This window comes from Mastigoproctus giganteus, chromosome 2, assembly GCF_048544385.1.
Source record: "Mastigoproctus giganteus isolate SK-2022 chromosome 2, ASM4854438v1, whole genome shotgun sequence".
NCBI classification, from domain to species: domain Eukaryota; kingdom Metazoa; phylum Arthropoda; class Arachnida; order Uropygi; family Thelyphonidae; genus Mastigoproctus; species Mastigoproctus giganteus.
In genome coordinates, this window is record NC_143576.1 from 79,755,391 (window position 1) to 79,783,079 (window position 27,689).

Sequence of the window (27,689 nt, forward strand, 5' to 3'; positions counted from 1 at the left end):
TAAAATCCAGGTGGTGGCTATGATTACTTCTCTGAATGCTAAAATTGGTTGCTAGTAATATCATCCAGTTGGTTCTACTGAGTAGAATTTAAAAAATGTCTGACCATTGTAGTCATCTTTACAAAAGCACTTCCTTTTGTCCCAAAAGTAGGTAAATCTTTAAGTAAATCCCACACCAACACACTGTGATCACTGCCAACTAGTGGGTCTTTCAATCTGCAGATTCTTAATGCATAGAGTTATTATTATTATTATTATTAATATCCACATGATGCAAGGAAGCCTGAGGCTTATGCTGCACCAGGAAAAAAAAAAAAAAGTTCCCGAGTAACCCTGTGAGTGAGAGAGAGAGAGAGAGAGAGAGAGAGAGAGAGAGAGAGAGAGAGAGAGAGAGAGAGAGAGAGTCAAAAATAGAAGGGAATCACCAAGAAAGAGAAGAATGATGATATCCAGCTCAGGACCCTGGGTGTGCCAAGCCCATACTCACCAGATGTGAGCCCCCGGGGATGATTTATTGCAGGTAATCACATCAAAAGTGTTGCTTTCTCTTATTTGCTCTCTAAGAAGTTGGTGTAGAAAACAGTTATCCAGCAAATCTGGAAAAGTCATGCTACTGTGTGAGTAACCACGCAACAAGTTCCAGTCAATATCTGGAAAATTAAAATCCCCATTAAAATACATTCTGATTTACATGCTCACTCAGTTGTCTGCATTTTTATTCATCATATTTATTAAAATAATTTATCCTATAACACATTTTCATTTTTGTTTACCCAGTGCTATGTCATGCCAAACTGACACAAGATTGCGCTTGTTATTGTTGGGATATCAGAGACTTGATATCACAGAGATATAAGCAGGCAGAATTGGAATTTGGGGAGCACAATGAATACAGAAAGGACAGACAGGATAGGAAGTGAGGAGGTGCTATGCTGTTAGTTAGGACACATAAAATCTAAGGAAGTGCACCCAGTTGGCACAGATGGTCACTGAAATGTTGAGTCAGTTTGATGTGATGTAAGCACTGGTAAAGCAAAAATGAGAGTAGGAGTGTGTTATAAGCCTAATGACTCTGATAAGCACAACGAACAACCGTACATAGAAATAGAGTGGGCCAGTAAGTTATACTCTAAAAATGGGGGATTTTAACTTCCGAGATATTGAGTGGAACTTGTGGATTGATCACTCACACATTAGCAAGACTTTTGTGGATTTACTGGATGACTGTTTTCTAAAGCAACATGTTAGAGAGGCAACCAGAGAGAGTAATACTCTTGATCTGGTTATCAGTAGTGATCATTTGTGCACAAATGATCACAGTGTACTGATGTGAGACTTACTCAAATTCAGACACAGCATGGGTTTGTTAAGGGAAAGTCTTGTTTGATAAAATTGATTCGATACTATGATGTGGTTACAAAGGAAATGGATACAAAAAATAATTTTGATATCATATACTTGGATTTCAGGAAAGCTTTTGACACTGTTGTGCATGGAAGACTACTGTACAAATTGGAGTAGTATGGTATTAAAGGAAAGTTGCTACAATGAATAAAAGGATGGTTGAGTGGGAGAAGAACAGAGCATGGTAAATCAATGGATGCTGCTCTTCATGGACTAATGTTATTAGTGGAGACCCCCCAGGATTCGGTGTTGGGCCCGGTGTTGTTTTGTATATTTATTAATAGTAATTATGGCATGTGATGCAAGAAAGCAAGCATGTAGGTTCAGCCAAAAAAAAAAAAAAAAAAAAAAATTCACACAACCATTCTCTCTAAATGTTTGTCCAGTTCCTCCTTGAATTTATGCCCCCTTAGGTTTATAATCTGAGCAAGTGGAAGAATCCCATTAGAATTCAACATGCCCAACCCAATCAAGGTCTTAAACACCTATACATCAGATCACCTCACGGGTGCCTAGTCTCCAGCTGCTGCAATTTGCAGAACTTAAGCCTCTCTTGGTAAGAGGATCCCTTCGTTCCCCTCACAAATATTGTTGCCCTTCTCTGTACATGCTCAAGCAAATCTACATCCTTCCTAAAATGAGTACTGAGTACTGTGTACAGGCCTCCAGACCTGTACACAGTACTCAAGGTGTGGCCTGACCATTGCCTTATACAAAGGGACAATCACCTCCTTTTTTTCCAAGCTAGTAAAATTCCTGTCTATCATTGAAAAAACCCCATGATCTGCTCTTGATGCCTGCCTGCATTGTTGAGAAAACATCATATCTGAGCGCACAATTACTCCCAGGTCTTTTTCATTTTCTATCACCAATAACGACACAGTTGGTACGTCCCTGTGGAGTTATTTCTACCCATATACAGTACTTTGCATTTGTCAATGTCAAATTTCATTGCCACTTCTTAGCCCATCTGCCCAAATTATCTAGATCCTGTTGCAGTAGCACACTGCCATTACTGTCATTAACAACCCTGCCAGCTTTTGTGTTATCTGCAAACTTCAACACTAAGCCTGATATACCTTTATCAATAACATTCATAAATATACAAAACAACAGTGGGCCCAACATTGAACCCTGTGGAACTCCACTAATAACATTAGTCCACAAAGAGCAGCATCCATCCATTGATTACCACCCTCTGTCTTCTCCCACTCAACCACCCTTTTATCCATTGTAGCAACTTACCCTTAATACCATTCTGCTCTAATTCTAATGATACTGATGAAGGTATATCAGGCTTAATGTTGAAGTTTACAGATGATACAAAGGTTGGCAAGGTTGTTAATGACAGGAATTTAGTGTACTACTGCAACAGGATCTAGAAAATTTGGGCAGATCGGCTGAGAAATTGCAACTGAAGTTTTAACATTGACAAATGAAAAGTACTATGGGTAGAAGTAACCACCAAAGAAATGTACCAACTGTGTGGTAGAAAATGAAAAAGACCTTGGAAGAAATTTTCTGTGCAGACAGGCTGCCAGAGCAGGCCATGGGGTAATGTCAATGATATACAAGAATTTTGCTAGTAGAGACAAGGAGGTGATTATCTCTTTGTATAAGGCAATGGTCAGGCCTTGCCTTGAGTACTGCGTACAGGTCTGGAGGCCTCATTTTAGGAAGGATGTAGAGTTGCTTGAGCATGTACAGAGAAGGGCAACAAGATTGAGGGAAAAGAAAGGGTGGTCTTATGAAGAAAGGCTTAAATTCTGCAAATTGCAGTGTCTGGAGACTAGGTGCCTAAAAGATTAGCATTAGCATTAGTAGAGGCATATAATGCAAGAAAGCAAGCTTATTCAGCATCAGCCAAAAAAAAAAAAAAAAACCACTACTCCCATTTCACCCCTCCGTTCGTTCGAAATACCTGTCCAGCTGAGCCTTAAATTTGTTTACACAAACCAACTGCCCGCTGGCTAAAGGCAAATTTCCGCACATCTATCCGACATCCGTCCTTCCTCAATTTGAATTTATGCCCTCTCAGGTGATTATTCTGAGCAAGAGGAAGAATCCCATCGGCATTGAGCATGCTCGAGCCATTCAAAGCCTTATACACCTCTATCAGATCACCTTGCCGATGCCTAGTCTCCAGGCTCTGTAATTTGCAAAACTTAAGCCTTTCTTCGTAAGAGCAACCCTTTGTTCCATTCACTAATCTTGTTGCCCTTCTCTGTACTCGTTCCAGCAGCTCTACATCCTTCTTGAAATGAGGCCTCCAGACCTGTATACAGTACTCAAGGTGTGGCCTGACCAATGCCTTATACAAGGGAATAATCACATCCCTGTCCCTGCTAGAAAAATTCCTGTATATCATTGACAAGACACCATGAGCTACTCTTGCAGCTCGTCTGCACTGCTCAGAGAACTTCATATCTGCCTGAACAATTACCCCCAGGTCCTTTTCATTCTCTACCACTGTCAGCGTAGTACCACAGAGTTGATACGTTGATCTGGGGTTACTGTTTCCCATATGTAATACTTTACATTTGTCAATGTTAAACTTCATTTGCCACCTCTCAGCCCATCTGCTCAACCTTTCCAGATCCTGTTGCAGCAGCATAGTATCAGTAGTGTCCTTAACAACCCTGCCAACCTTGGTATCGTCAGCAAACTTGGACATTAAGCCTGATACACCATCATCAATATCATTTATAAATACAGAAAACAACAATGGACCCAACACTGAACCCTGAGGAACTCCACTAATAACATTAGTCCACGTTGAGCAGTGTCCATTGATTACCACTCTCTGTCTTCTGCCACTCAACCATTCCTTTATCCATAGCAGCAATTTGCCTCCAATGCCACACTGCACCAATTTGTGCAGCAGTCTTCCATGTGCAACAGTATCAAAAGCCTTTCTAAGATCCAAGTATATAATATCAAAGTTATTCCCTGCATCCAGTTCTTTTGTGACTGCATCATAGTATCCAATCAAATTGGTCAGGCAAGACTTCCCCTTAACAAAACCATGCTGTGTCTGAGCTATAACTGAATTCTTGTCCAGATGATCCTGCAGTGTTTCTTTAACCAGTGCCTCCATTAATTTTCCTGGAACCGAAGTTAAACTAACAGGTCTATAATTACTTGTGTCAGCCTTTGATCCTGCTTTGTGAATTGGGGTTACATTTGCACATCTCCAGTCCATGGGTACCTCCCCTGAGTCCAAAGAAGCTCTCATAATTATGGCTAGGGGTGTGCTTACTTCCTTTGCTGCCTCCTTTAATATAACTGGATAGATCCCATCCACCCCGGGTGCCTTTTTTATGTTTATCCTCAACAATTTCTCCTCCACTTTCCTCTCAGTTATTAGAAAATCATCTAGCTCACTGCCAATGTTTACTTCACCTACGACATTCCCCTTCCTGAATAACTCCTCATGTGTGAATGTAGATGCAAAACACTCGTTTAGATTGTTAGCCACCTGAGCTGGATCCTCAACTGTTGAACCATCAACATCCAGTGGACCAATCTGATTCATCCCTTTCCTTCTTGAGTTTAAATAGGTAAAGAACTCTTTTCTGTTTTTCTTTGCATCCTTTGCCAAGGATTTCTCATAATCTGCCTTTGCCTGCCTAATCTCCTTTGTGACTTGGTTACAGACCAACTTATATCTATCATAGGCTTCCATGTCACCCATTAATTTGTATGTATCCCATGCATTTTTCTTCTCTGCCATATGTCTCATTAGTTCATCTGACAACCATTTAGGCCTGAACCTTGAACAATATTTCTTGGTTGGTATGTAAATCCTGGTAGCTTCTAAGATTAGTTCCTTGAATGCTTCCCATTTTGAATTTGCTGTTGGTAACATCATCAGTTGGTCCCACTGTATAGAATTTAAATACTGTCTCAGACCATCATAGTCACCTTTACGAAAGCAAAAACCCTTCCCTTTTCCTCTGATGGTAGTTACCTCCCTGAGTAAATCCCACTTCAGCACACTGTGATCACTGCCACCCAGTGGTTCCTTTATCTGCAGATTCCTAATGCATGAAGAATCACTACTGATAATCAGATCAAGAGTATTACTCCCTCTAGTTGGCTCCCGAACATGCTGGTGTAGAAAACAATCATCCAATAAATCCACAAAAGCCTTGCTAGTGTGTGAGTGACCAACCCATAAATTCCAGTCAATATCTGGGAAATTAAAATCCCCCATTATAAGACTCTCTGATTTACTGGCCCATTCTATTTCCCTGTACAGTATCTTATTATACTCATCAGAGTCATTAGGCCTATAGCACACTCCTACTCTCAATTTTGATTTACCTATGCTTATGTCACACCAAACTGACTCGACACTGCCCTGTCCATCAATGACGACTGGATTCACTTCCTTGGATTTTATGTGTTTTTTAACTAATAGCATAACCCCTCCTCCCCTCCTGTCCTGACTATCCTTTCTATACACATTGTACTCCCCAAATTCCAGTTCTGCATTCCTTATATCTGTGTGACACCACGTCTCTGATATCCCAACAATATCTGCCTTTGATGTTTTGAGCAATACCTCAAATTCATCAAATTTATTTACTAAACTCCTAGCATTGGTGTAAACGCAAGTATACATGCACCTGTTTCTATTCTTAGCTACCCTAACACAACCCATGTGTTTACTTGTACTGCAATGACTTCCAGCAGTCTCTGAAATATCCTGCATCTTGTTTTTCAGGCTTCTGCTCATTCCAATAGAAGCAGTGCAAGAATCTCTTTCACCTCTGCCAGTGGCTACTGTTAATCCATTAGTCTTTGTCTCCCCCCAAGCTAGCAGTTTTCCGACCCACCTAACACTGCCTCGATAGCATCATCAAATATTTTTGCACCCTTTCTCTTTAAGTGTATCCCATCCCTGTAGAAGCAATCTCTCCTGTTAACAAGTACATTCCAGGCTGAAAAAAATTCTACCCCTTGAGCCTTGCACAATCTTTCCAGGGCTGAATTGATCGACAAGGCTCTCATCATATACTCCCTCCTATCGTGTCTGGGCAGAATTGCAGACACTTTCAAATTCAACCCTACTTCACGGCTTTTTTTCAACAGTGACCTGTACTTGTTAAGTAATTCCGCTGGTCTCTTACTCTTAATATCATTAATGCCAACGTGTACAACTATATCACCTTTTGTGCCCTTAAAAGATGATATCTGTTCTACAACGTCATCAACCTTTGCCCCTGGCAGACATACCCTGGTCCTGTTCCACCTATCCTTTTTACAACGCATGTTCCCTGTTTCCCTGACAATAGAGTCACCAACAACTACTAGTTCCTGTGGGACCAGCGCATTCTGCCTTGGGGGCTGCCTCTGTGTTGCAAGATGACCAAGTGCAAGCTCTGGCGTTGATGTGGGCAGCTGAGAGCTTGATGGGCCCCTCAATTTATTTCCTTCGAGGGCATCCACCCTGTCCTTCAAGGTCTCATATAGGCCCATAACAATGCCGAGTTGTCGCCTAATTTCCTTGCACTCCTTGCATCGTGCACACACAAAGACATCCCCCATGGCAGTATCATGTCCCGTACCCGATTGCTCCGCAAACATCAAGCAAACAGTGCATCTTAAAAGGCTGTGATTCAGAGGGCAACTGCCCCCCTCAGTTCTCCCCTGAGTCACCGCACTCCCATTAGCTTGAGCCTTTTGCTTTGCTGCTCTGGTCAGAGTCATGATTTCGATTTAAATGTCAATAAAATTACAATTTCAGAACAAAATGAAAACCTTAAACTTGTACCTTAACACAGTTATAACGCTATATTTATTTTTCAGTATTGAGTGTTATCTACGAGTTCCCTTTATATAACTTCCGTATCAAGTATGTATTAATTATTTGTTACATTTGTACTCTTAAGTCGTTATATATATATATAGTTAAAAGTACAATTTAATTGACAATGAAGTTTAACAAGATTAATAGATCTACTGATTAATTGACAATATTATATTATGCACTATACTATACAAAGCTAATGCTATCGAATTCCGGATATGCTGTATCGCGTTTCAGTAACGAGTGTTATCTACGAAATTCCTTTATATAACTTCCGTATCAAGTTATGTATTAATTATTTATTTTTACTAATTATTTATGTTCCGTAACCTAAGTGGTTATATGTATAGTTAAAAGTACAATTTAATTGCCAATGAAGTTCGACAAGATTAATAGCTTTTACTGATTAATTTTCACGTAACAATGGCGGCTGTTTATGAACGGTAAACACGTGGATTTGATACCCTTTCCGATACTAAGTAATACCTACAAATCTCTATCTAAGTACCGTAAATAGTAAACTTTAACTTTAAGTACCGTAAATAGTAATATAAACCTACTCTAGAAATAAGTTAATATGTCAATATAAACTAATAAAGCAGAAAATAAATCAGAAAAAACTTCTCTGTTCCAAGAGCGGCAGAAGGCATGTCCGCACAGGAAACTCTCGTCCTCGAGATCTGATGATCTGATTGAGGTGGATGAGGCCTTGAATGGGTTGAGCAGGCTCAATTTTGATGGGATTCTTCCTCTTGCTCAGATTACGAAACTGATGGGGCATAAATTAAAATTGAGGAAAGACAATTGTAGAATCGGTATGCAGAAATTTGCGTTTAGCCATTGGGTAGTTGATTTGCTGGAACAAATTTCCTGCTGTCATGGAAGTTGACAGCTTAAATATATTCAAGGAGGAACTGGGCACATGTTTAGAGAGAATAGATGTGTAAAATGTGTTTTTTTTTGGTTGATTCTACATAAGCTTGCTTTCTTGCATCACATGCCTCGATTACTACTATTGCTACTACTTCGTGCCAACATCAACTGGGTGTAGTGCCTTAAATTGTACTTTCTGTATCCATTATTGTCCTCATTTAAAATTCTGCAATCCTAATATCTGAGTTACACAATGGCTCCAATATCCCTCTGTTTTGATGTAATGACTTACCCAGTACTACCTTTATTAACCCTACCACAGCACATTAATTTTGTTTTCTGTGAGGACTCCCAAGCAGCTGTGTAATCCCAGCATCCTGCTTTCCAGGCTGCTGCACTTCCTAAGACAAACAGCACAAGAATCCCTTACACACATCTGTGGCTGCTATTAATCCAATAGTCTATGTAATCCTCCACCAAGCTAGAAGTTTCCCAACCCATGTAACACTATCTTGATAGCATTAGCAAATATTCTTGCACTCCTATTTAAGTGTATCCCATCCCTGCAAAAATGGTCTGATCCAGAGACCCACTCATAGAAGAGTTAATATGAAAATTAACTTTAGAATTAGATTACTATCTCTTTTGTGAACAAGCGAACCACTTGCAGGAATGTTTATATATGGAAAGACTTGAAATAATTTTTTTTTGTTATGGTCTCCTATCTGTTTTTCATATATTTTCTTTGATTTTAGTATTTTGTTAAAATTTTCCTGGGGAAGGGGGGAGGAGGCTAAGCAACAGCACATAAATTCATTGCCTCATTAACTGCATCATGGTGTGTGTGTGTGTGTGTGTGTGTGTGTGTGTGTGTGTGTGTGTGTGTGTGTGTGTGTGTGTGTGTGCGCGTGCGTGCGTGCGTGGGCTAGCACGCGTTCATCCACATTTGATAAGGTAATGTATGCTGACTGTCTAGTGCAGGGGAAGACAATGCTGAATTCTGCTGCTGTATCTCAGAGGAATGTATAATTGACAAATTATATAGTTATGTTGTGTTTGTATAAGCTCCTTAAAAGTTCGTTCAAATTCTGGATTACTTTTGGAATCAGCAATTTTAAAGTAGTGTCGTCGACTCCATATTAGTTGGTGAGTTGGTGCATGTATTTTTGTGGCCAAATTTTAAGGGAGTGAGAAGTTATTAACATTTTTCTAATTTTGCTATGAACAGACATGCTACCTCATTGTTTGTTGTATGTAATGGCCGCTCCCACTGTAGTACTGCCTAGGGTATGTCTTGTATTGATTTTTATAGTCAGTTAATACTGTTCCTGCGGCTTGTTAGTTTGATTAAGTGTACTTTTAGAACACTGGGGAAATTGTTATTATTTCTATATAATTTCTACTTACTACCAAGATGACTATGGGTTTCTTAGTATTGTTGCCACATGTCAGCGATAAATTAAGCAACAAATAGTTTGCCATTGCTTCTTCCAGAAACAAATCATGTGAACAGTGCTTTCTCCTGTGATTAGTTGCTGGAATTCCTGGATTTGAGAACTGCCATGAACCTATATTTTAATTATGCTGTTGCTTATTTGCTTAAATTTATAATCCACTTATTTCATAATGTGTTATACAGTATAATGAGTGGAATTAATTTAATTGCCTCCACAATCAGTATAGTTAATTAGTGCCTTGGAAACTTGATCAAAACCTTCATATCGTAACAGCGTGCTATTCGCAGCGGCCCCTAGAAACTGTGCTGCAAATTTGCTCCTCAAGTGCAAATTAAAAATTATCTCCTCAGAGAGCCCAACAAGCTGCTGGTTTTCGTCATTGCTGCATTTCATCGCTACACTTGTGATTTGCTTTTTATCCTGCACTCCCTCCACCTGACATGAGCAGGAGGGAAAGTTCCAGTTCTGCTAGTGAGGAGGAGCCTGAAACAGTTCCAAAGAATCCCCCCTCCAACTAGTACCCCCCTAAAGACCCAGCTCAAGAGCAGATATCTCTCGATGAAAAAAGAAAAGAAACAGAACAAGGCCAACAAGAAAACTAAGGAGACCATGGAGGCATGGGCTTCTCTCCTCTGTACGGGGTTAGTGACCCAAGATGAGGGGAAACCACTGACATTGGCCCCTGACAAAGGCCCTGTTGCTGAACCCACTGATGCTGCCCTACTACTGGGGCAATGGCCTCCACCCATATAGAGTGGTCTGAGGACGAGAGTTGCCGGTGCGGACGTGCCTTTCTGCCGCTCTTGGAACAGAGAAGTTTTTTCTGATTTATTTTCTGCTTTATTAGTTTAAATTGACATATTAACTTATTTTCTAGAGTAGCTTTATATTCCTATTTACGGTACTTAAGTTTAAAGTAACTTAGATAGAGATTTTGTAGGTATTACTTAGTATCGGAAAGGGTATCAAATCCACGTGTTTACGTTTCGTAAAGAGCCGCCATTGTTACGGGAAAATTAATCAGTAAAATCTATTAATCTTGTCGAACTTCATTGGCAATTAAATTGTACTTTTAACTATACATATAACCACTTAGGTTACGTAACATAAATAATTAGTAAAAATAAATAATTAATACACAATGATACGGAAGTTATATAAATGGATTTCGTAGATAACACTCGTTAAACAAATATTTCGTAGATAACACTCGTTACTGAAACAAATATTTCGTAGATAACACTCTTTACTGAAACATAAATATTTCGTAGATAACACTTGTTACTGAAACATAAATATTACGTAGATAACACTCGTTACTGAAACTTAAATATTTCGTAGATAACACTTGTTACTGAAACATAAATATTTCGTAGATAACACTCGTTACTGAAACATAAATATTTCATAGATAACATTCGTAGATTTCGTATTTAACACTCGTTACTGAAACATAAATATAGCGTTATAACTGTGTTGGGATACAAGTTTAGGATTTAATTTTATGCTGAAATTGAAATTTTATTGAAAGTAAATCGAAATCATGACTCAAACCAGAGCAGCAAAGCAAAAGGCTCAAGCTAATGGGAATGCTGTGGCTCAGGGGAGAACTGAGGGGGGCAGTTGCCCTCTGAATCACAGCCTTTTAAGATGCACTATTTGCTTGATGTTTGCGGAGCAGTCAGGTATGGGACATGATACTGCCATGGGGGATGTCTTTGTATGTGCGCGATGCAAGGACTGTAAGGAAATCAGGTGACAACTCAGCGTTGTTATGGGCCTATATGAGAGCTTGAAGGACAGGGTGGATGCCCTCGAAGGATTACAAGTGAGGGGCCCATCAAGCTCTCAGCTGCCCACACCAATGCCAGAGCTTGCACTTGGTCATCGCGCAACACAGCGGCAACCCCCAAGGCAGAATGCGCTGGTCCCAAAGGAACTAGTAGTTGTTGGTGACTCTATTGTCAGGGAAACGGGAAACATGCTTTGTAAAAAGGATAGGTGGAACAGGACCAGGGTATGTCTGCCAGGGGCAAAGGTTGATGACGTTGTAGAGCGGATATCATCTTTTAAGGGCACAAAAGGTGATATAGTTGTACATGTTGGCACTAATGATATTAAGAGTAGGAGACCGGCGGAATTACTTAACAAGTACAGGTCACTGATGAAAAAAAGCCGTGGATTAGGGTTGAATTTGAAAGGTCTGCAATTCTGCCCAGACACGATAGGAGGGAGTATATGATGAGAGTCCTGTCGATCAATTCAGCCCTGGAAATATTGTGCAGGGCTCAAGGGATAGAATTTTTTTCAGTCTGGTCTGTACTTGTTAACAGGAGACAAGGATGGGATACACTTAAATAGAAAGGGTGCAAGAATGTTTGCTGATGCTATCGAGGCAGTTTTAGGTGGGTTGGAAAACTGCTAGATTGGGGGGATACAAGGACTAATAGATTAACAGTAGCCACTGGCAGAGGATAAAGTAATTATTGCACTGCTTTTATTGGAATGAGCAGCAGCCTGGAAAATAAGATGCAGGATATTACAGAGACTGCTGGGAATCAGGGGGTACAAGTAAACACATGGGTTGTGTTAGGGTGGCTAAGAGGAAGAGCAGGTCCATGTATACTTGCATGTACACCAATGCCAGGAGTTTAGTAAATAAATTTGATGAATTTGAGTTATTGCTCAAAACATCAAAGGCAGATATTGTTGGGATTTCAGAGACGTGGTGTCACACAGATATAAGGAATGCAGAACTGGAATTTGGGGAGTACAATGTCTACAGAAAGGACAGACAGGATAGGAAGGGAGGAGGGGTTATGCTATTAGTTAAGAAACACGTAAAATCCAAGGAAGTGAAGCCAGTCGACATCACTGGACAGTGCAGTGTCGAGTCAGTTTGGTGTGACATAAGCATTGGGAGATCAAAATTGAGAGTAGGAGTGTGCTATAGGCCTAATGACTCTGATGAGTATAATAAGAAACTGTACAGAGAAATAGAGTGGGCTAGTAAATCAGAGAGTCTTATAATGGGGGATTTTAATTTCCCAGATATTGACTGGAATTTGGGGGCTGGTCACTCACACACTAGCAAGGCTTTTGTGGATTTATTGGATGATTGTTTTCTACATCACCATGTTCGGGAGGCAACTAGAGGGAGTAATACTCTTGATTTCATTATCAGTAGTGATTCTTCATGCATTAAGAATCTGCAGATAAATGAACCACTAGGTGACAGTGATCACAGTGTTCTGAAGTGGGATTTACTCAAAGAGGTAACTACCATTAGGGGTAAAGGGAAGGGGTATTGCTTTCGTAAAGGCGACTACGATGGACTGAGACAGTATTTAAATTCTATACAGTGGGATCAACTGATGATGTTACCAACAGCAAATTCAAAATGGGAAGCATTCAAAGAACTTATCTTGGAAGCTACTAGGCTTTACATACCAACTAAGAAATATTGTTCAAGGTTTAGGCCTAAATGGATGTCAGATGAACTAATGAGGCATATGGCAGAGAAGAAAAATGCATGGGATACATACAAATTAACACGTGACACAGAAGCCTATGATAGATACAAGTTGATCTGTAACCAAGTTACAAAGGAGGTTAGGCAGGCGAAGGCAGATTACGAGAGATCCTTGGCAAGGGATGCGAAGAAAAAAAGCATAGAGTTCTTTACTGATGTAAACTCTAGAAGGAAGAGGATGAATTGGTCCACTTGATATCGATGGGTCAACTGTTGATGACCCTGCTCAGGTAGCTAACAAACTAAATGAATATTTTGCATTGACATTCAGACATGAGGAGTTATTCAGCGAGTGGAATGCCAGAGGTGTATTCATCTCTCGCAGTAAGCTAGAGAATCTTGTAATAACTGAGAGTAAAGTGGAGGAGAAATTGTTGAAGATAAACACAAGAAAGGCACCTGGGGTGGATGGGATCTATCCAGTTATATTAAAGGAGGCAGCAAAGGAAGTAAGCAAACCCTTAGCCATAATTATGAGAGCTTCCTTGGACTCAGGGGAGGTATCCATGGACTGGAGATGTGCAAATGTGACCCCAATTCACAAGGGAGGATCAAAGGCTGACACAAGTAATTATAGACCTGTGAGTTTAACTTCTGTTCCCGGAAAATTAATGGAGGCACTGGTTAAAGAAGCACTGCGGATCATCTAGACAAGACTTCAGTTGTAGCTCGGACACAGCATGGTTTTGTTAAGGGGAAGTCTTGCCTGACCAATTTGATTGGATACTATGATGCAGTCACAAAAGAACTGGATGCAGGGAATAACTTTGATATTATATACTTGGATCTTAGAAAGGCTTTTGATACTGTTGCACATGGAAGACTGCTGCACAAATTGGTGCAGTGTGGCATTGGAGGCAAATTGCTGCTATTGATAAAGGGGTGGTTGAGGGGAAGAAGACAGAGAGTGGTAATCAATGGACACTGCTCATCGTGGACTAATGTTATTAGTGGAGTCCCTCAGGGTTCAGTATTGGGTCCTTTATTGTTCTCTGTATTTATAAATGATATTGATGATGGTATATCAAGCTTAATGTCCAAGTTTGCAGATGATACGAAGGTTGGCAGGGTTGTCAAGGACAATACGGACACTATGCTGCTGCAACAGGATCTGGAAAGGTTGAGCAGATGGGCTGAGAGGTGGCAAATGAAGTTTAACATTGGTTGAGCTGGAAAGGTTGAGCAGATGGGCTGAGAGGTGGCAAATGAAGTTTAACATTGGTTGAGCTGGAAAGGTTGAGCAGATGGGCTGAGAGGTGGCAAATGAAGTTTAACATTGACAAATGTAAAGTACTACATATGGGAAACAGCAACCCCTGAGCAACGTATCAACTCTATGGTACTACACTGACAGTGGTAGAGAATGAAAGGGACCTGGGGGGTGGTTGTGCAGGCAGATATGAAGTTCTCTGAGCAGTGAAGATGGGCTGCAAGAGTAGCTCATAAAGTATTGTCAATGATATATAGGAATGTTTCTAGCAGGGAAGGAGGTGATTATTCCCTTGTATAAGGCAATGGTCAGGCCACACCTAGAGTACTGTATGCAGGCCTGGAGGCCTCATTTCAAGAAGGATATAGAGCTGCTGGAACGAGTACAGAGAAGAGCAACAAAATCAGTGAATGGAACAAAGCGGTGCTCTTACGAAGAAAGGCTTAAGTTTTGCGAATTACAGTGTCTGGAGACTAGGCACCAGCGAGGTGATCTGATAGAGGTGTACAAAGCCTTGAATGGTTTGAGCATGCTCAATGCTGATGGATTCTTCCTCTTGCTCAGAATAATCACCTGAGAGGGCATAAGTTCAAATTGAGGAAAGACAGATGTAGGATAGATGTGCGGAAATTTGCCTTTAGCCAGCGGGTGGTTGGTAGGTGGAACAGACTTCCATCCCTTGTCGTGGAAGTTGATAGCCTAAATAAGTTTAAGGCTCAGATGGACAGGTATTTCAAATGAACAGAGGGGTGAAGTGGAAGTGGTTATTTTTTATTTATTTATTTTACTTTATTTTTTTTTTTGGCTGATGCTGCATAAGCTTGCTTTCTTGCATCAAATGCCTCTACTAATGCTAATGCTAATGCTAAAGAAGTTAAAAGCATTGCCCAAGCTATCACACCGATAGCCCTTACCAACGCTATCGCAGCTGGGTTAAAATCCCCTCCTAGACTGGGGATACCTTCTCCACCTAGTGTCCCAGAAGGTGGACCCACTTCAGAGCCAGCTACCCTTCACCAAACAGTTAAAAGCATTGCCCAAGCTATCACACCGATAGCCTTTACCAACGTTATCGCAGCTGGGTTAAAATCCTCTCCTAGACTGGGGATACCTTCTCCACCTAGTGTCCCAGAAGGTGGACCCACTTCAGAGCCAGCTACCCTTCACCAAACAATCTCTCGACTTTGTAGGTAGTTGATCGCATTCCTAAACCACAACTCTCGCTTCACCAGAAGTGCAGGTAACCATGTGAAGGAGTTGTGGTCCACCCTTGAGTCAATTACACCTGAGCTTCTTATTGACAATGAGAGGCTCAAAAGCTGTGAATGAAGAACTTCGGTCCAAAACTGTAGTCATTGATGCTACTGGCAGGCCCTGACTATATTGAGACTCCGTGCCCCCTCCTCCCTGATGCGGGTGTCATTTCCTATGCTGCTGATGTGAAGTCGGGACAGGAGTCCCTTGCCCATAGCATGATACAAACTCTCCATGTGCACCACCCAGAGAAGAAGCCACAGCATCTACTACTGTTGACAGCAAGTGATACCTCGAGGCTCAAGACTAGCAATGACTTCAAAGATCTGTGCAAAGCACTATAAGGGCTGATTATAAGAATCTAAAAGTGAAATCCCTGAGGTCCATTAGGAACAAAAGAGTCCTACTGGAGACTGCAACAAAAGAAGACCTAACAAGTATTGCCACATGTGGTACTCTCACAAATGTAGGAGTGGTCATAGCTCCTCCTAAAAAGTCAAATCCATCAATCGTAGTGTACAATGTTCAAAAGCAAAGTTCCAACAATGAATTACTTAAGGATCAGTTCCACAGAAACCTACTGGACCGTGGATTCTCCTGGGAGGAAGTTAAGGCTGAGACCACTTTTAGATTTGCAACAAAATCAAAATACAGCTCTACAGAACACAAAGTAATTAGCTTCTCCCCACGGATTTATAGAACCGTCCTTTCTACAGAAAGATTATTCCTTGGTTGCAGAGGACACAGGTTTCATCCGTTTATAATTGTCACAAGGTGTTTCCTATGTCTGGGCTATGGGCATACCTCCCAACGCTGCTCCCACAAATCCCCATCCTGCAGGCATTGTGCCAGGAGTGGGCATGTCCAAGCAGAATGTCCCTACATTGACGAAGAGCCCTCTTGTGTGAATTGTAAAAGGAACACGCGAGCACATAACCATTCCCTCCAGGATATTTTATGCCCAGAATACCAAAGGGCTCTGGAACTCGTAAGATTAAGGACTGCTGATGCCTAAACCAACAAGAAATACCGGTTGTGTCCCCACTCTTCCTGGAAGCCTTAGGAGAGCCCCCATATTTCAAACTAAATACTGTGAATTATGCAAATAAATGGGCAAAGGTCCTGCACAGTTGCAGATGAAATATGCCAGGCCACCGAGGAGCATTCAATTGATGTTGTTCTGATTCAAGAGCCGTAGGCTGCAAGAATACAACCCCATCCAACCTCTAAAATTACTGACTCTTCCATACACACTCAAGTCATTCAACCTATCCCAGTGGACCCTAAAACATGTATAGGAGTCATAAATAGAGATCTCAATGTCCTGGTTGTCCAGGGCCTCTGCAATCAGTTCTCCACCTGTATCCAGACTACATGTACAGATCAATCATTCTATCTGATGTCACTCTACAGCCCTCCCTCAGGTAACATCAATGAAACACTAAACTTTTTGGAATTCACCCTGAATTTTATTGGCTCCAAACAACTCCTGGTTACATCTGACTTGAATACAAAATCCCCCTGTTGGCACAGTGCGGTTGCCGATGGCCAGTTTCTTGAGGACTTTGTCCTCAGCCAAAATCTTATTATCCATAACCAACCTAGCCGAGTTCACTACTTACTCTAGCTCCACTGGTGAATCTAATATTGACTTAACCCTCTCTACAAAGGACCTATGTCAGTCAGTTAGCTGTTGGGAAGTAACTCCGGATCTGACTGTTAGGAACCATAGAGCCATACTGTTCCATCTTGACTTGGTTCCACCGAGAAACAACAACAGAGCAAGGCCAACTGACTTCATTAGATTCTCTTCGAGAAACGTCAATTGGGAAGCATATGACAGCTCCATAGAACTGGACTTTCCAAATACAGACCCATCACAGATGGACTCGCTAAATGCACAGGACTTAACCACCTTTATCCAGCACTCCATACTCAGAGCCTCATACAGGTCCTCAAGGAAGAAGGTGTTCCGCCCAGCAATCTGCCCATGGTGGACCCGGGAACTTACCATCCTTCGTAAGGCAGTCCACTCTGCACGCAGGAACTACCAGCGACACCGTGATTGGCCAGCTCCTGATGTCGAACGCCTTCATAGGGATTATATCGCCAAAAAGAATGAGTATACCAAGGCAATTGCAGCCAGAAAGAGAGAAACTTGGGCAAATTTCGTAAAAGAAACCAACCGTACAAATCCATGGGGCCTGGCATATAAGATCTTGAGAGAGAAAACCTTCTCCCCGGAAATATTCAACACTGCTTCAGTAGATGCTCAGGAAACTAAGTGTTGGCAGGATTCTGCCAACCTTATTCTAGACAAACTGTTTCCACCTGATGACATCTCTGAGGATCATCCAGAACATTCAGCAATTAGAGCTGCCAACAGCAATTATATAGCAAAAGAGCCAGCCAACCCATTCACATTAGAAGAACTGGGAGCAGTCCTTAAAAACATTAATGTCAAAAAGTGTCCGGGCCTTGATCTAATAGAATACATCTTCATCATCCGCTTTCACAAACTGGGGCCGCACCATCTACTCCTTCTCTTCAATAAATGCTTGGATGAAGGATGCTTCCAAAAAGAATGGAAGTTGGCCCTCCTTCGCCTCATCAAGAAGCCTCACAAACCACCAACAGACCCCCACAGCTTCTGGCCTATTTCTCTGCTGGCTAACTTTGGTAAGGTCCTTGAGCAACTCATGGCTCTCAGGGTTGTCTCCCTGCTACAGATGCATGATTTGGTTTCACCATGCTAGTATAGCTTCACCCATGGAAGGTTGTGTGAAGAAGCTCTTTTCGATTTGGTCTTACATATTGAAAGTTCTGAAGAAAAATTCAAATTGGCCATCTTCATAGACTTTGAGGGAGCCTTCAAGACCGTCTGCTGGGATAGTGCCTTGGCACGCCTTTGAACTGCTGCTTGGCCCCAGCAATTATACAGCCTATTCCAGAATTATTTTTCCGACCGAGCAGTTATTCTCAATTCAAAATTCCAGCAAGTCACCAGATCAGTAAATCGAGGTTGTCCCAAAGGGTCAGTCCCGGGACCCCTCATTTGAAATATAGACCTCCAAGACTGGCTCTCCCGCACCTTCAGGAATGCGAAAATTGTGGCCTTCGCTGATGATCTCACAGTGGTGGTGTCAGGGCAATTATGGAAGGCCATCGAAGAAAACACAAACCAGGTCCTTGATGATCTCTCAACTTGGGCCGCACTTAATAAGTTGCATATAAACCCAACAAAAACTAAAATGATGCTCTTCAAGAATAGACTGGATCTCAGGCGCCCACCGCAGTAAAGATATTTAATGCTCAACTGTCAATCGTCACCGAAACCAAGGTATTTTAGGGTGATTATTGACCACAAACTCAGCTTTCTCCCACACATCTTGTTCATCTAAAAAACAAAGTTAGGAGATTCTCAGGAACCATCATACGCATCACTAAAAATGATTGGGGACTCTTCAAAAAGTCCCTGCGGTTGTATTACAATGCAGTATTTTTATCAATTGTGACTTATGCAGCCTGAGCCTGGTTCCATCGGGTAACTCTTATAAAGATGCGGACAAGCTTGGAACCATCCAGAGGTCAATGTTAATGGCAATCTGCCAAGTGTGTAAAACGGTCTCCACTCCTGTCATTCAGGTCATCGGGGGAGCACTTCCGCTCGATCTATATGTCATCTTCCGTGGGTTGTGCTTCGGAATTACAAGAAATATCCCAACGAGGATCCTTGACATTGAGGTTAACCTGGATGCTGACCACAAGGCTGAGATGACCCGTTACTACGAGCTCTTCAACATTTGGCAAACTCAATGGGATAACTCAACACTGGGCATTGTCACAAGACGATTCCTCCCTGATGTAACCTACGCTGCTACTAAATGTGTACGGTCTTGGTTTACCCCTTCACTAGAAACATCATACCTAATTACCGGACACAGATCCATGAATGAAAAATTACACCATCTGGGTCTCCACCCAACAGATCTCTGCCATTGTGGAGCCAAAGAGAACTGGTGGCACATACTATCCGAGTGCATTAAGTACGCGGATCTGAGACACAACCTTGTAAACTGTATACAGATCTCTGGCGAGCATCTAGAGCTCTTCCTACAGAACCCTAGCAACCTCCCTGCACTGCAAACCTACTCAGCTGAAGTCTTTAAGCGCAGACGAAGTAAATAACAGAACCCCAGTGGCCAACATCAAGGACCCAGCAGTGAGCTGAAACCAACCATGTATTCCCCCCCGCTACATGGGCCGTGGAGCTTGTTTCTGCGGCCTGTGTGCAGGACGGAACTCTTTCTCTCTCTCTCTCTTTTTAAATTTATTTATTTATATTTTATTTCTTCCCATCTCTTCTTTTCTCTTCGTGTTCTACAGCCGGTGCGGCTGTCACATTGTTTTTTGTTTTTTTTATTTTATTTATTTATTTATTTAAAATTTTTTTTCTATTTATTTCATTTTATTATTATTTTTTCTATTTTTTAATTTTTGTTTTGTTGTTTCGCGTTCTACAGTAATATCACTTTTTTTTCCCCCATCTGTTCACGTTCTTCAGTGTGGCTACCACATGTTTTTTTTTTCCCTTTCCCCCCTCTCTTCTTATTGTGTTCTTCAGGGTTGCTGTCATGCTGTTTTTTTTTTTTTCTTCTATTTATTTATTATTTTTATTATTTTTTTGTTGTTGTTTCGGGTTTACAGTGATATCACTTTTTTTATTTTATTTTTTTTTTTGCACCACGGGAAAATTTTAATTTATATTTTTTTCTCTCTCTCCTCTGGAGTGGGCACCCAAAGGAATCTGGCCCACCTTTTGGCAACATCAGGTGGGTCAGAGTCATATTGAGACAGTACATGTTTTGCTGGGACTGGCCCACCTTCCCGTGGTGTGGACGAGACCCAGAATCATCTGTCCAGGTCACTGATGCTTCTGGGTAGCCAAGAGGCCAGAACATAACAACAGAGCACAAACATAATATACACAAACCTACGTTACACACAAAGGTACATGATGCAAGAAAGCAAAGCTTATATAGCATCAGCCAAAAAAAAAAAAAAAAAACCCTTATTTCACCCATCCATTTGCTCCAAATGTTTTACAAGTTCTGCCTTGAATCTATTTAAACTATCAACTTCTACAACAGCAGATGGAAGTTTGTTCCACCAATCAACCACCTACTGGCTAAAGGCAAACTTCCGCACATCTATCCTACAACCATCTTTCCTCAATTTGAATCTCTCTCTCCCCCCTCTGGAGTGGGCCCCTAGAGGAATCTGGCCCACCTTTTGGCAACATCAGGTGGGTCAGAGTCACATTGAGACAGTACGTGTTTTTCTTCACAGAGATATGAGGCGGAGTTGAACTAATGTTCTCATGTCCACATGAGATAATTTCTGAGATGCATCTCAGAAATTATATTTTCCTATTCAAGTGGATCCTCCCACAGCTATATTTAGAATATAGTACAGAGTTTCATTTTTACTTTTCACATAAACTTCACTTTCCTTAAAAACTAATACATTCCAGATGAAACCGACTTTGAAAATAGTTCTGATGATGCATTAGTTGCAACACATTAATAATAAGGAAAATATTACAGAGCTATAAATAGTTTCATTACAATGAAGCAATGTTTAAAACAATGCACAATAAAAAAACCTTACCTTTCTAAATCATCTTTACATTTAGCCAGCTTCTGTTTACAGAACTTGATTGCTCTTTTAGTGATTTCTGTTCGGCAATCAATAGTAAGCTGAATGAAAAATATATTTATCACATTTTTAAGAATAAATAATGAGAATACATTAGCGTATAATTTGCATATGCAATCTTTATTTTGATAAAAGCAGTTCAAATACAAACATTACACAGTTAAGAAGAGAAAAAAAATGCACCAGAAACAATTTTCTGGTGTACAAATTTCTGAAACATTGTAAAAAAATAAAAACAACTAATGAAATGTTGGTTTCTTTAATATAAACATTCAGGGAACAAGGCCATGAGATTTACAAGATTGCTGTAAACTATCATCAAAGTGCTTTCGAAAAGGCTGGACTCAAAGAAGTGGATAGCAGTACTACTGGAGGCTTTATGGGAGTTTAACTGTATATTAATTTCATGTGTGCATGAATTTTTTTTTAATATACATGTAAAAATAATTATAGTTGTCTAAACACATACACACAAGCAATATTGCATCAAGTCATATTAACAATACACAAGCCAAACATTTATTCAGCTGATTCAACCACTACTCATCGCACCTGTTCTAATTATTTGCTTCAAAGGTGGTACTTGTGCAAATGCCTGCTCTTTTCAATGTTCACTGGCTTAAAATCTCTCTATTCCATTGTTTCAAAATCATCTATTGCCTCTATAGATCTCCAAAATGCACTAGTCATTTGGAACTCCTTGATTCCTCTCTTTGAAGCTGAACTTACTTGAATCCAACTTTCCTAACAGTGAGGTTATTTTCCATGGTGATTTAATTTAACAACTCCAGCTAGTTTCAGTTTTCTAATCATATGGTCCCAGATGGTCAAAATGATGAGGCTTTTGCAACTACTAATGACCTTGCACAAATTGGACATTTACCTACCAGAATACCTAACCAAATAGCCGACACTCTTGATCATTTTCTCAAAAACAGACCATCCAAATATGCATCTAACACAAGTTGGTGATTTCTTCTTCAATGGAGCTTTTCTCTCATGGCCATTCTCAGCCCACTATCATTTGGAATTACAAGAATACAAAATAGGATGATCTGCAGAATTTCTATTCTTCTTTTCCTTGGTTGGATTACTGTTTTAAATCTTCTGATGTCAATATTTGCTCAGACTGAATTAATTATTCTTGTAGGATGAAACCCTTTATTCCACAATCCACCTTAAAACCTCAATTTATTTAAACCTTGGTTTTACAGTAAATGTGCTAATGCTGTTCAAGATAATGTTGCATATTGCATATTGCAAATGGCTAGCATCTATTCCAGCCATTACTCTAGCCATTTGCAATATTGCATATTGCAAATGGCTAGCATCCAAATCTCCAGGGTCATTTTCTGTTTACACCAAAGTTTGCAACAATTGTAGATCAGTCATTAATCAGTCCAAATAGATTTTGAACAAGTTAACAATAGAAAACCTGTTTCTTGTCCAAATGATTGATTCTGGTCTCTTTTGCACAAGTCATTAGCTGCAACTTTTGCCCATCTCCACTCACACCTCTCTTAAAATCTAATAGTTCTATTCCCACCACAGCTAAAGATAAAGCAGATCTGCTAGTATCCTACTTTTCTTCTAATGCATGTATCAATGACCTTTGTACAACACCTCCTACTATTCCTAGGAAACTCCATACAATACTTCCTGTGGTCTCCCATCAGAAGAATCTTGCACATGCTTGATGGGTGCCTCCGTAGCCAGATGGGCAGGAGCAGCAGTGCGTAGCACATGCTTCTTGATTAGACCAGGGTTCAAGCCCGTGACCACCAAATACGGAGGATGCGGAAAGGTCAGGGAATGACCACCGCATATCCCGGGAGCAATATGGCCTTAGCTGCTAATGCTCCTAAAAACCAAATAACAAACAAACAAACAATGCTTAATGTCAAGAAAACATCAAGTCTCGATAGTATTTTTCCACTTCTTCTCAAAACCTGTGCTCCTGAGTTACTCCTGTTCTGTCACCTGTTTCTTACAAAAATGTCTTCTAAGTAAGCTTACATCTTATAGATTTCTGACTTTTTTAAAAAGGGATATTCAGTTCTGTCACTGACTACTCATGCCAGTGATGGTACATGGCTCTCTGTCTTCTAACTTGTCAACTAATGCTGGTGTTCTCATAGGTTCCATTCTTTCTCCCACTCTTTTCCTCTTATATTCTTAACATTCATCCATTAACTGGAAATCCTATCAATAGTTTTGCTGATTACAGCACACTGCATTACACCTTTCAGTTTGAGAAACCATATGCTCCACAAACAGATTCACCTTCTCAAATAAAAAAAAGTAAAGTGCAGCCATTATCAACCCACTGCAGGATGGAAGCCTCCTCAACAATTCATGCTGAGGAAATGGACCATAATCTGGCACGCTGGTCCAGTGCGGGTTGGGAGATCGACCGTATTCAGCAGTCAGGGGCTTGAACCCCGGTCTACTCAAAGAGCGTGTGCTACTGCACTCCCACTCTGGACCACTCAGCTACGGATGCCTCCCTCCTCAAATACCCATTACCAACTCCTTAAAAAAGCTGATCTCCAGATAATTCTCTAATGTAGCAAAGATAACTTAGTTAAGTTTGATCCTTCTAAAAGTCAGTCCTGTCTTATATCTCACAAGAGGGAATTTTCTGCTCCAATGCTTATTTTCGAAGACACTCAGATTTCTAAGTATTGGGAATTACACTGAATTCTAATCTCTCTCTTGGCATAATCATATCACAAATAGTGCTTGTTATGCATCTAAAAATCTGGATTTTCTATTAATGGCATTTCTTTTCTTCTAATGAGCTACTTACACTGTACAAATTTCAAATCCGTCCTACAAAGGGATGTTGTTCTCACATCTGGGGGCGGGGGATGTCCCCCCAAAACCTGTCTCAGGCTTCTAGATTCTATTCAAAAGAGGGGAGTTAGATTAATTAATGAGCCATCACTAACAGTCTCTCTTTCCACTTTCTATCTCATAGACATTCTATTTGTGCTAAATGCCTTTTCTATAGATACTTCCATGGGCTATTCTTCTGAATTGGCTTCAATAATTCCTGCTTTCTCTTTCAGAGCAGTCCGAAAACATGCCATTACCACTCAACATCCTTTTACTGTTCAATTTCAAACACACAGAGCCAACTCTTCTTTTTCCTGATTTATCCCTTCAAAATTATTAAAAATTACAATCCACAGAAATTCGAATCTATTGTCAATGAGTATCTGCACAATCCCATGCAAGGTACTAAGTACTAAAGGTTCTAATATACCCTTTGTGTTTGGGGAAGGAGTATAACAGATGAATTTGAAGTGAAGGTCAAGACATCAAAAGCAGATATTGCTGGGATATCAGAGACACAGTGCCACACAGATATAAGAAAGGCAGAATTGGAATTTGGGGAGTACAATGTGTACAGAAATGACAGTTAGGATAGGAAGGGAGGAGAGGTTATGCTATTAGTTAAGAAACATATAGTGCATCCAGTTCACATGGGTGGACAGTGCAATGTTGAGTAGTGTACTGTGACATAAGCATTGGGAAAAAAAAAAGAGAGTAGGAGAGCTTTATATGTTTAGTGAATCTGATGAGCACAACAAAAAACTGTACAGAGAAATAGAGTGGGCCAGTAAAACATGATGTCTTATAATGGGGGATTTTAACTTCCAAGATTTTGATTGGAACTTATGGGTTTTGCACACTAGCAAGACTTTTATAGATTTATTGGATGGCTGTTTTCTACAACAGCATATTTGTGAGTAAACCATAGGGAGTAATACTGTACATCTGATTATCAGCACTGATTATTCATGCAATAAGAATCTGCAGATAAAGGAACAACTTGGTGACAGTGATCACAGTGTACCGATGAGAGATTTACTTAAATATGTAACTGCCATCAGGAGTAAAGGGAAAGGGAAAGATTTTTGCTTTCATAAAGGTGACTAAAGTAGTCTCAAACAGTTTTTAAATTCTATATGGTGGGAAAAACCAATGTTACCAATAGCAAATTCTAAATAGGAAGCATTTGAGGATTAACCTTGGAAGCTAATGGGCTTTTCATACCAACTAAGAAACACTGTTCAAGGTTTAGGCTTAAATGGATGTCAGATGAACTATTGAGTCTCGTAGTAGAGAATAAAAATGCAGGGGATGCATAAACATTATCAGAAGCCTACAGTAGACATAAGCCAATCTGTAATCAAGTTACAAAGGAGGTTAGGCAAGCGAAGGTAGATTAAGAGAAATTTTTGGCAAAAGATCCAAAAAACATAGCAAAGACTTCTTTACTTAGGTAAATTTTAGAAGGAAGGGGATAAATCAGATTAGTCCACTTGATATCAATGTTTCGGCTTTTGTGATCCTGCTCAGGTAGCTGACAAACTGAATGAGTATGCACCTACATTCACATGTGAGGAATTCTTTAGGGAAGTGGAGGCCAGAAGCTTATTAAAATCTCACAGGAAGCTAAATGATTTTGTAATAACTGAGAGCAAAGTGGAGGAGAAATTGTTGAAGTTAGACATAAGAAAGGCACCTGGAGTGGATGGATCTATCCAATTATATTAAAGGGAGGCAGCAAAAGGTAATAGTAATAGAAGTAATAGTAATAGTAATCATGGCATGTGATGCAAGAAAGCAAGTGTATGAGCTTATGACGCATCAGCCAAAAAAAAAATTCACACAACCATTCCCTCTAAATGTTTGTCCAGTTCCTCCTCAAATTTATTTAACCTATCAACTTCCACAACGACATATGGAAGTTTGTCCCAGCAATTAACCACCAGCTGGCTATAGGAAAATTTCCGCACATTCATTCTACAGCTATCTTTCCTCAATTTGAATTTATGTCCCCTTAGGTTCGAAATCTGAACTAGTGGACGAATCCCATCAGAATTCAGCATGCTCAACCCTTTCAAAGCCTTATACAACTCAATCAGATCACCCTGCAGAACTTAAGCCTCTCTTGGTAAGAGGATCCCTTCATTTCGCCCACCAATATTGTTGCCCTTCTCTGTACACGCTCAAGCAACTTTACATCCTTCCTAAAATGAGGCCTCCAGGCATGTATGCAGTACTCAACGTGTGGCCTGACCATTGCCTTATGCAGAGGGACATTCATCTTGAAATTAACGAGGATTCCAAGGTTAATCCTGTTAGCAAAATTGTTGTATATCATTGACAAAACCAAACGACCTGCTCTTGCAGCCTTGTCTGCATTGTTCAAAATACATCATATCTCACTGCACAATTACACCCAGGTCTTTTTCATTTTCTACCACCCTAAGTGTAGTAGCACACAGTTGGTACATTCCTCTGAGGTTACTGCTACCCATACGTAGTACTTTGCATTTGTCAACGTTAAACTTCAGTTGCCACTTCTCAGCCCATCTTCCCAAATTTTGTATCATCTGCAAACTTCTACGCTAAGCTGTTGTTGTTGTTGTTGTTGTTGTTTGGTTTTTAGGAGCATTAGCAACTAAGGCCATATTGCTCCGGTGCGGTGGTCATTCCCTGACCTTTCCGCATCCTCCGTATTTGGTGGTGACGGGCTCGAACCCCGGTCTAATCAAGAAGCGTGTGCTACGCACTGCTGCTCCTTCCCACCTGGCTATGGAGGTGCCTCTACGCTAAGCCTCAATATCATTGATAAATATACAAAACAACAGTTGACCCAACACCAAACCCTGTGGGATTCCACTAAAAACATTAGTCCACGAAGAGCAGTGCCCATTGATTACCACCCTCTGTCTTCTTCCATTCAACCATCCTTTTATCCATTGTAGCAACTTACCCTTAATACCATTCTGCCACAATTTGTACAGTAGTCTTCCGTGCGCAACATTGTCAAATGCTTTCCTGAAATCAAAGTATATGATATCAACATTATTTTTTGCATCCAGTTCCTTTGTAACCACATCATAATATACAATCAAATTTATCAGACAAGACTTTCCCTTAACAAACCCATGCTGTGTCTGAATTACTGCTGCAGTCTTGTAATCAAACCCTTAGCCATAATTATGGAAGCATTCATGGATTCAGTTGTCCCCATGCATAAATATGCAAATTTATCCCCAATTCACAAAGGGGGATCAAAGGGAGGCAAGAGTAATTGCTCGCTTGGTAGTTTAACTGCTGTTCCAGGAAAATAATGGAGTTACTGTTTAAAGAAGCATTGCAGGATGATCTAAACAAGACTGCAGTTATAGTTCAGACACATCATGGGTTTGTTAAGGGGATATCTAGTTTGACCAGATTGATTGGATAATATGACATGGTCACAAAGGAAATGGATGCCAAGTATGTGATATCAAAATAATTTTGATATCATATACTTGGACTTCAGGAAAGCTTTTGATACTGTTGTACAGTGGGCAATTGCTGAATAAATTGGAGCAGTATGGCATCAAGGGCAAGTTGCTGCTA

At 40.5% G+C, this 27,689-nt stretch overlaps 1 protein-coding gene across 1 annotated transcript in view; it reads right to left on the reverse strand.

The window, feature by feature from the left end:
- The window catches only part of LOC150089359 (NBAS subunit of NRZ tethering complex-like), a 1,057,261-nt gene that overhangs the window by 147,244 nt on the left and 882,328 nt on the right, over nucleotides 1–27,689 (reverse strand). The window contains exon 49 of the mRNA XM_090389247.1: nucleotides 21,216–21,304. Within this exon, the coding sequence (XP_090245373.1) occupies nucleotides 21,216–21,304 (89 nt within the window). The remainder of the gene's footprint in view (nucleotides 1–21,215; nucleotides 21,305–27,689) is intronic.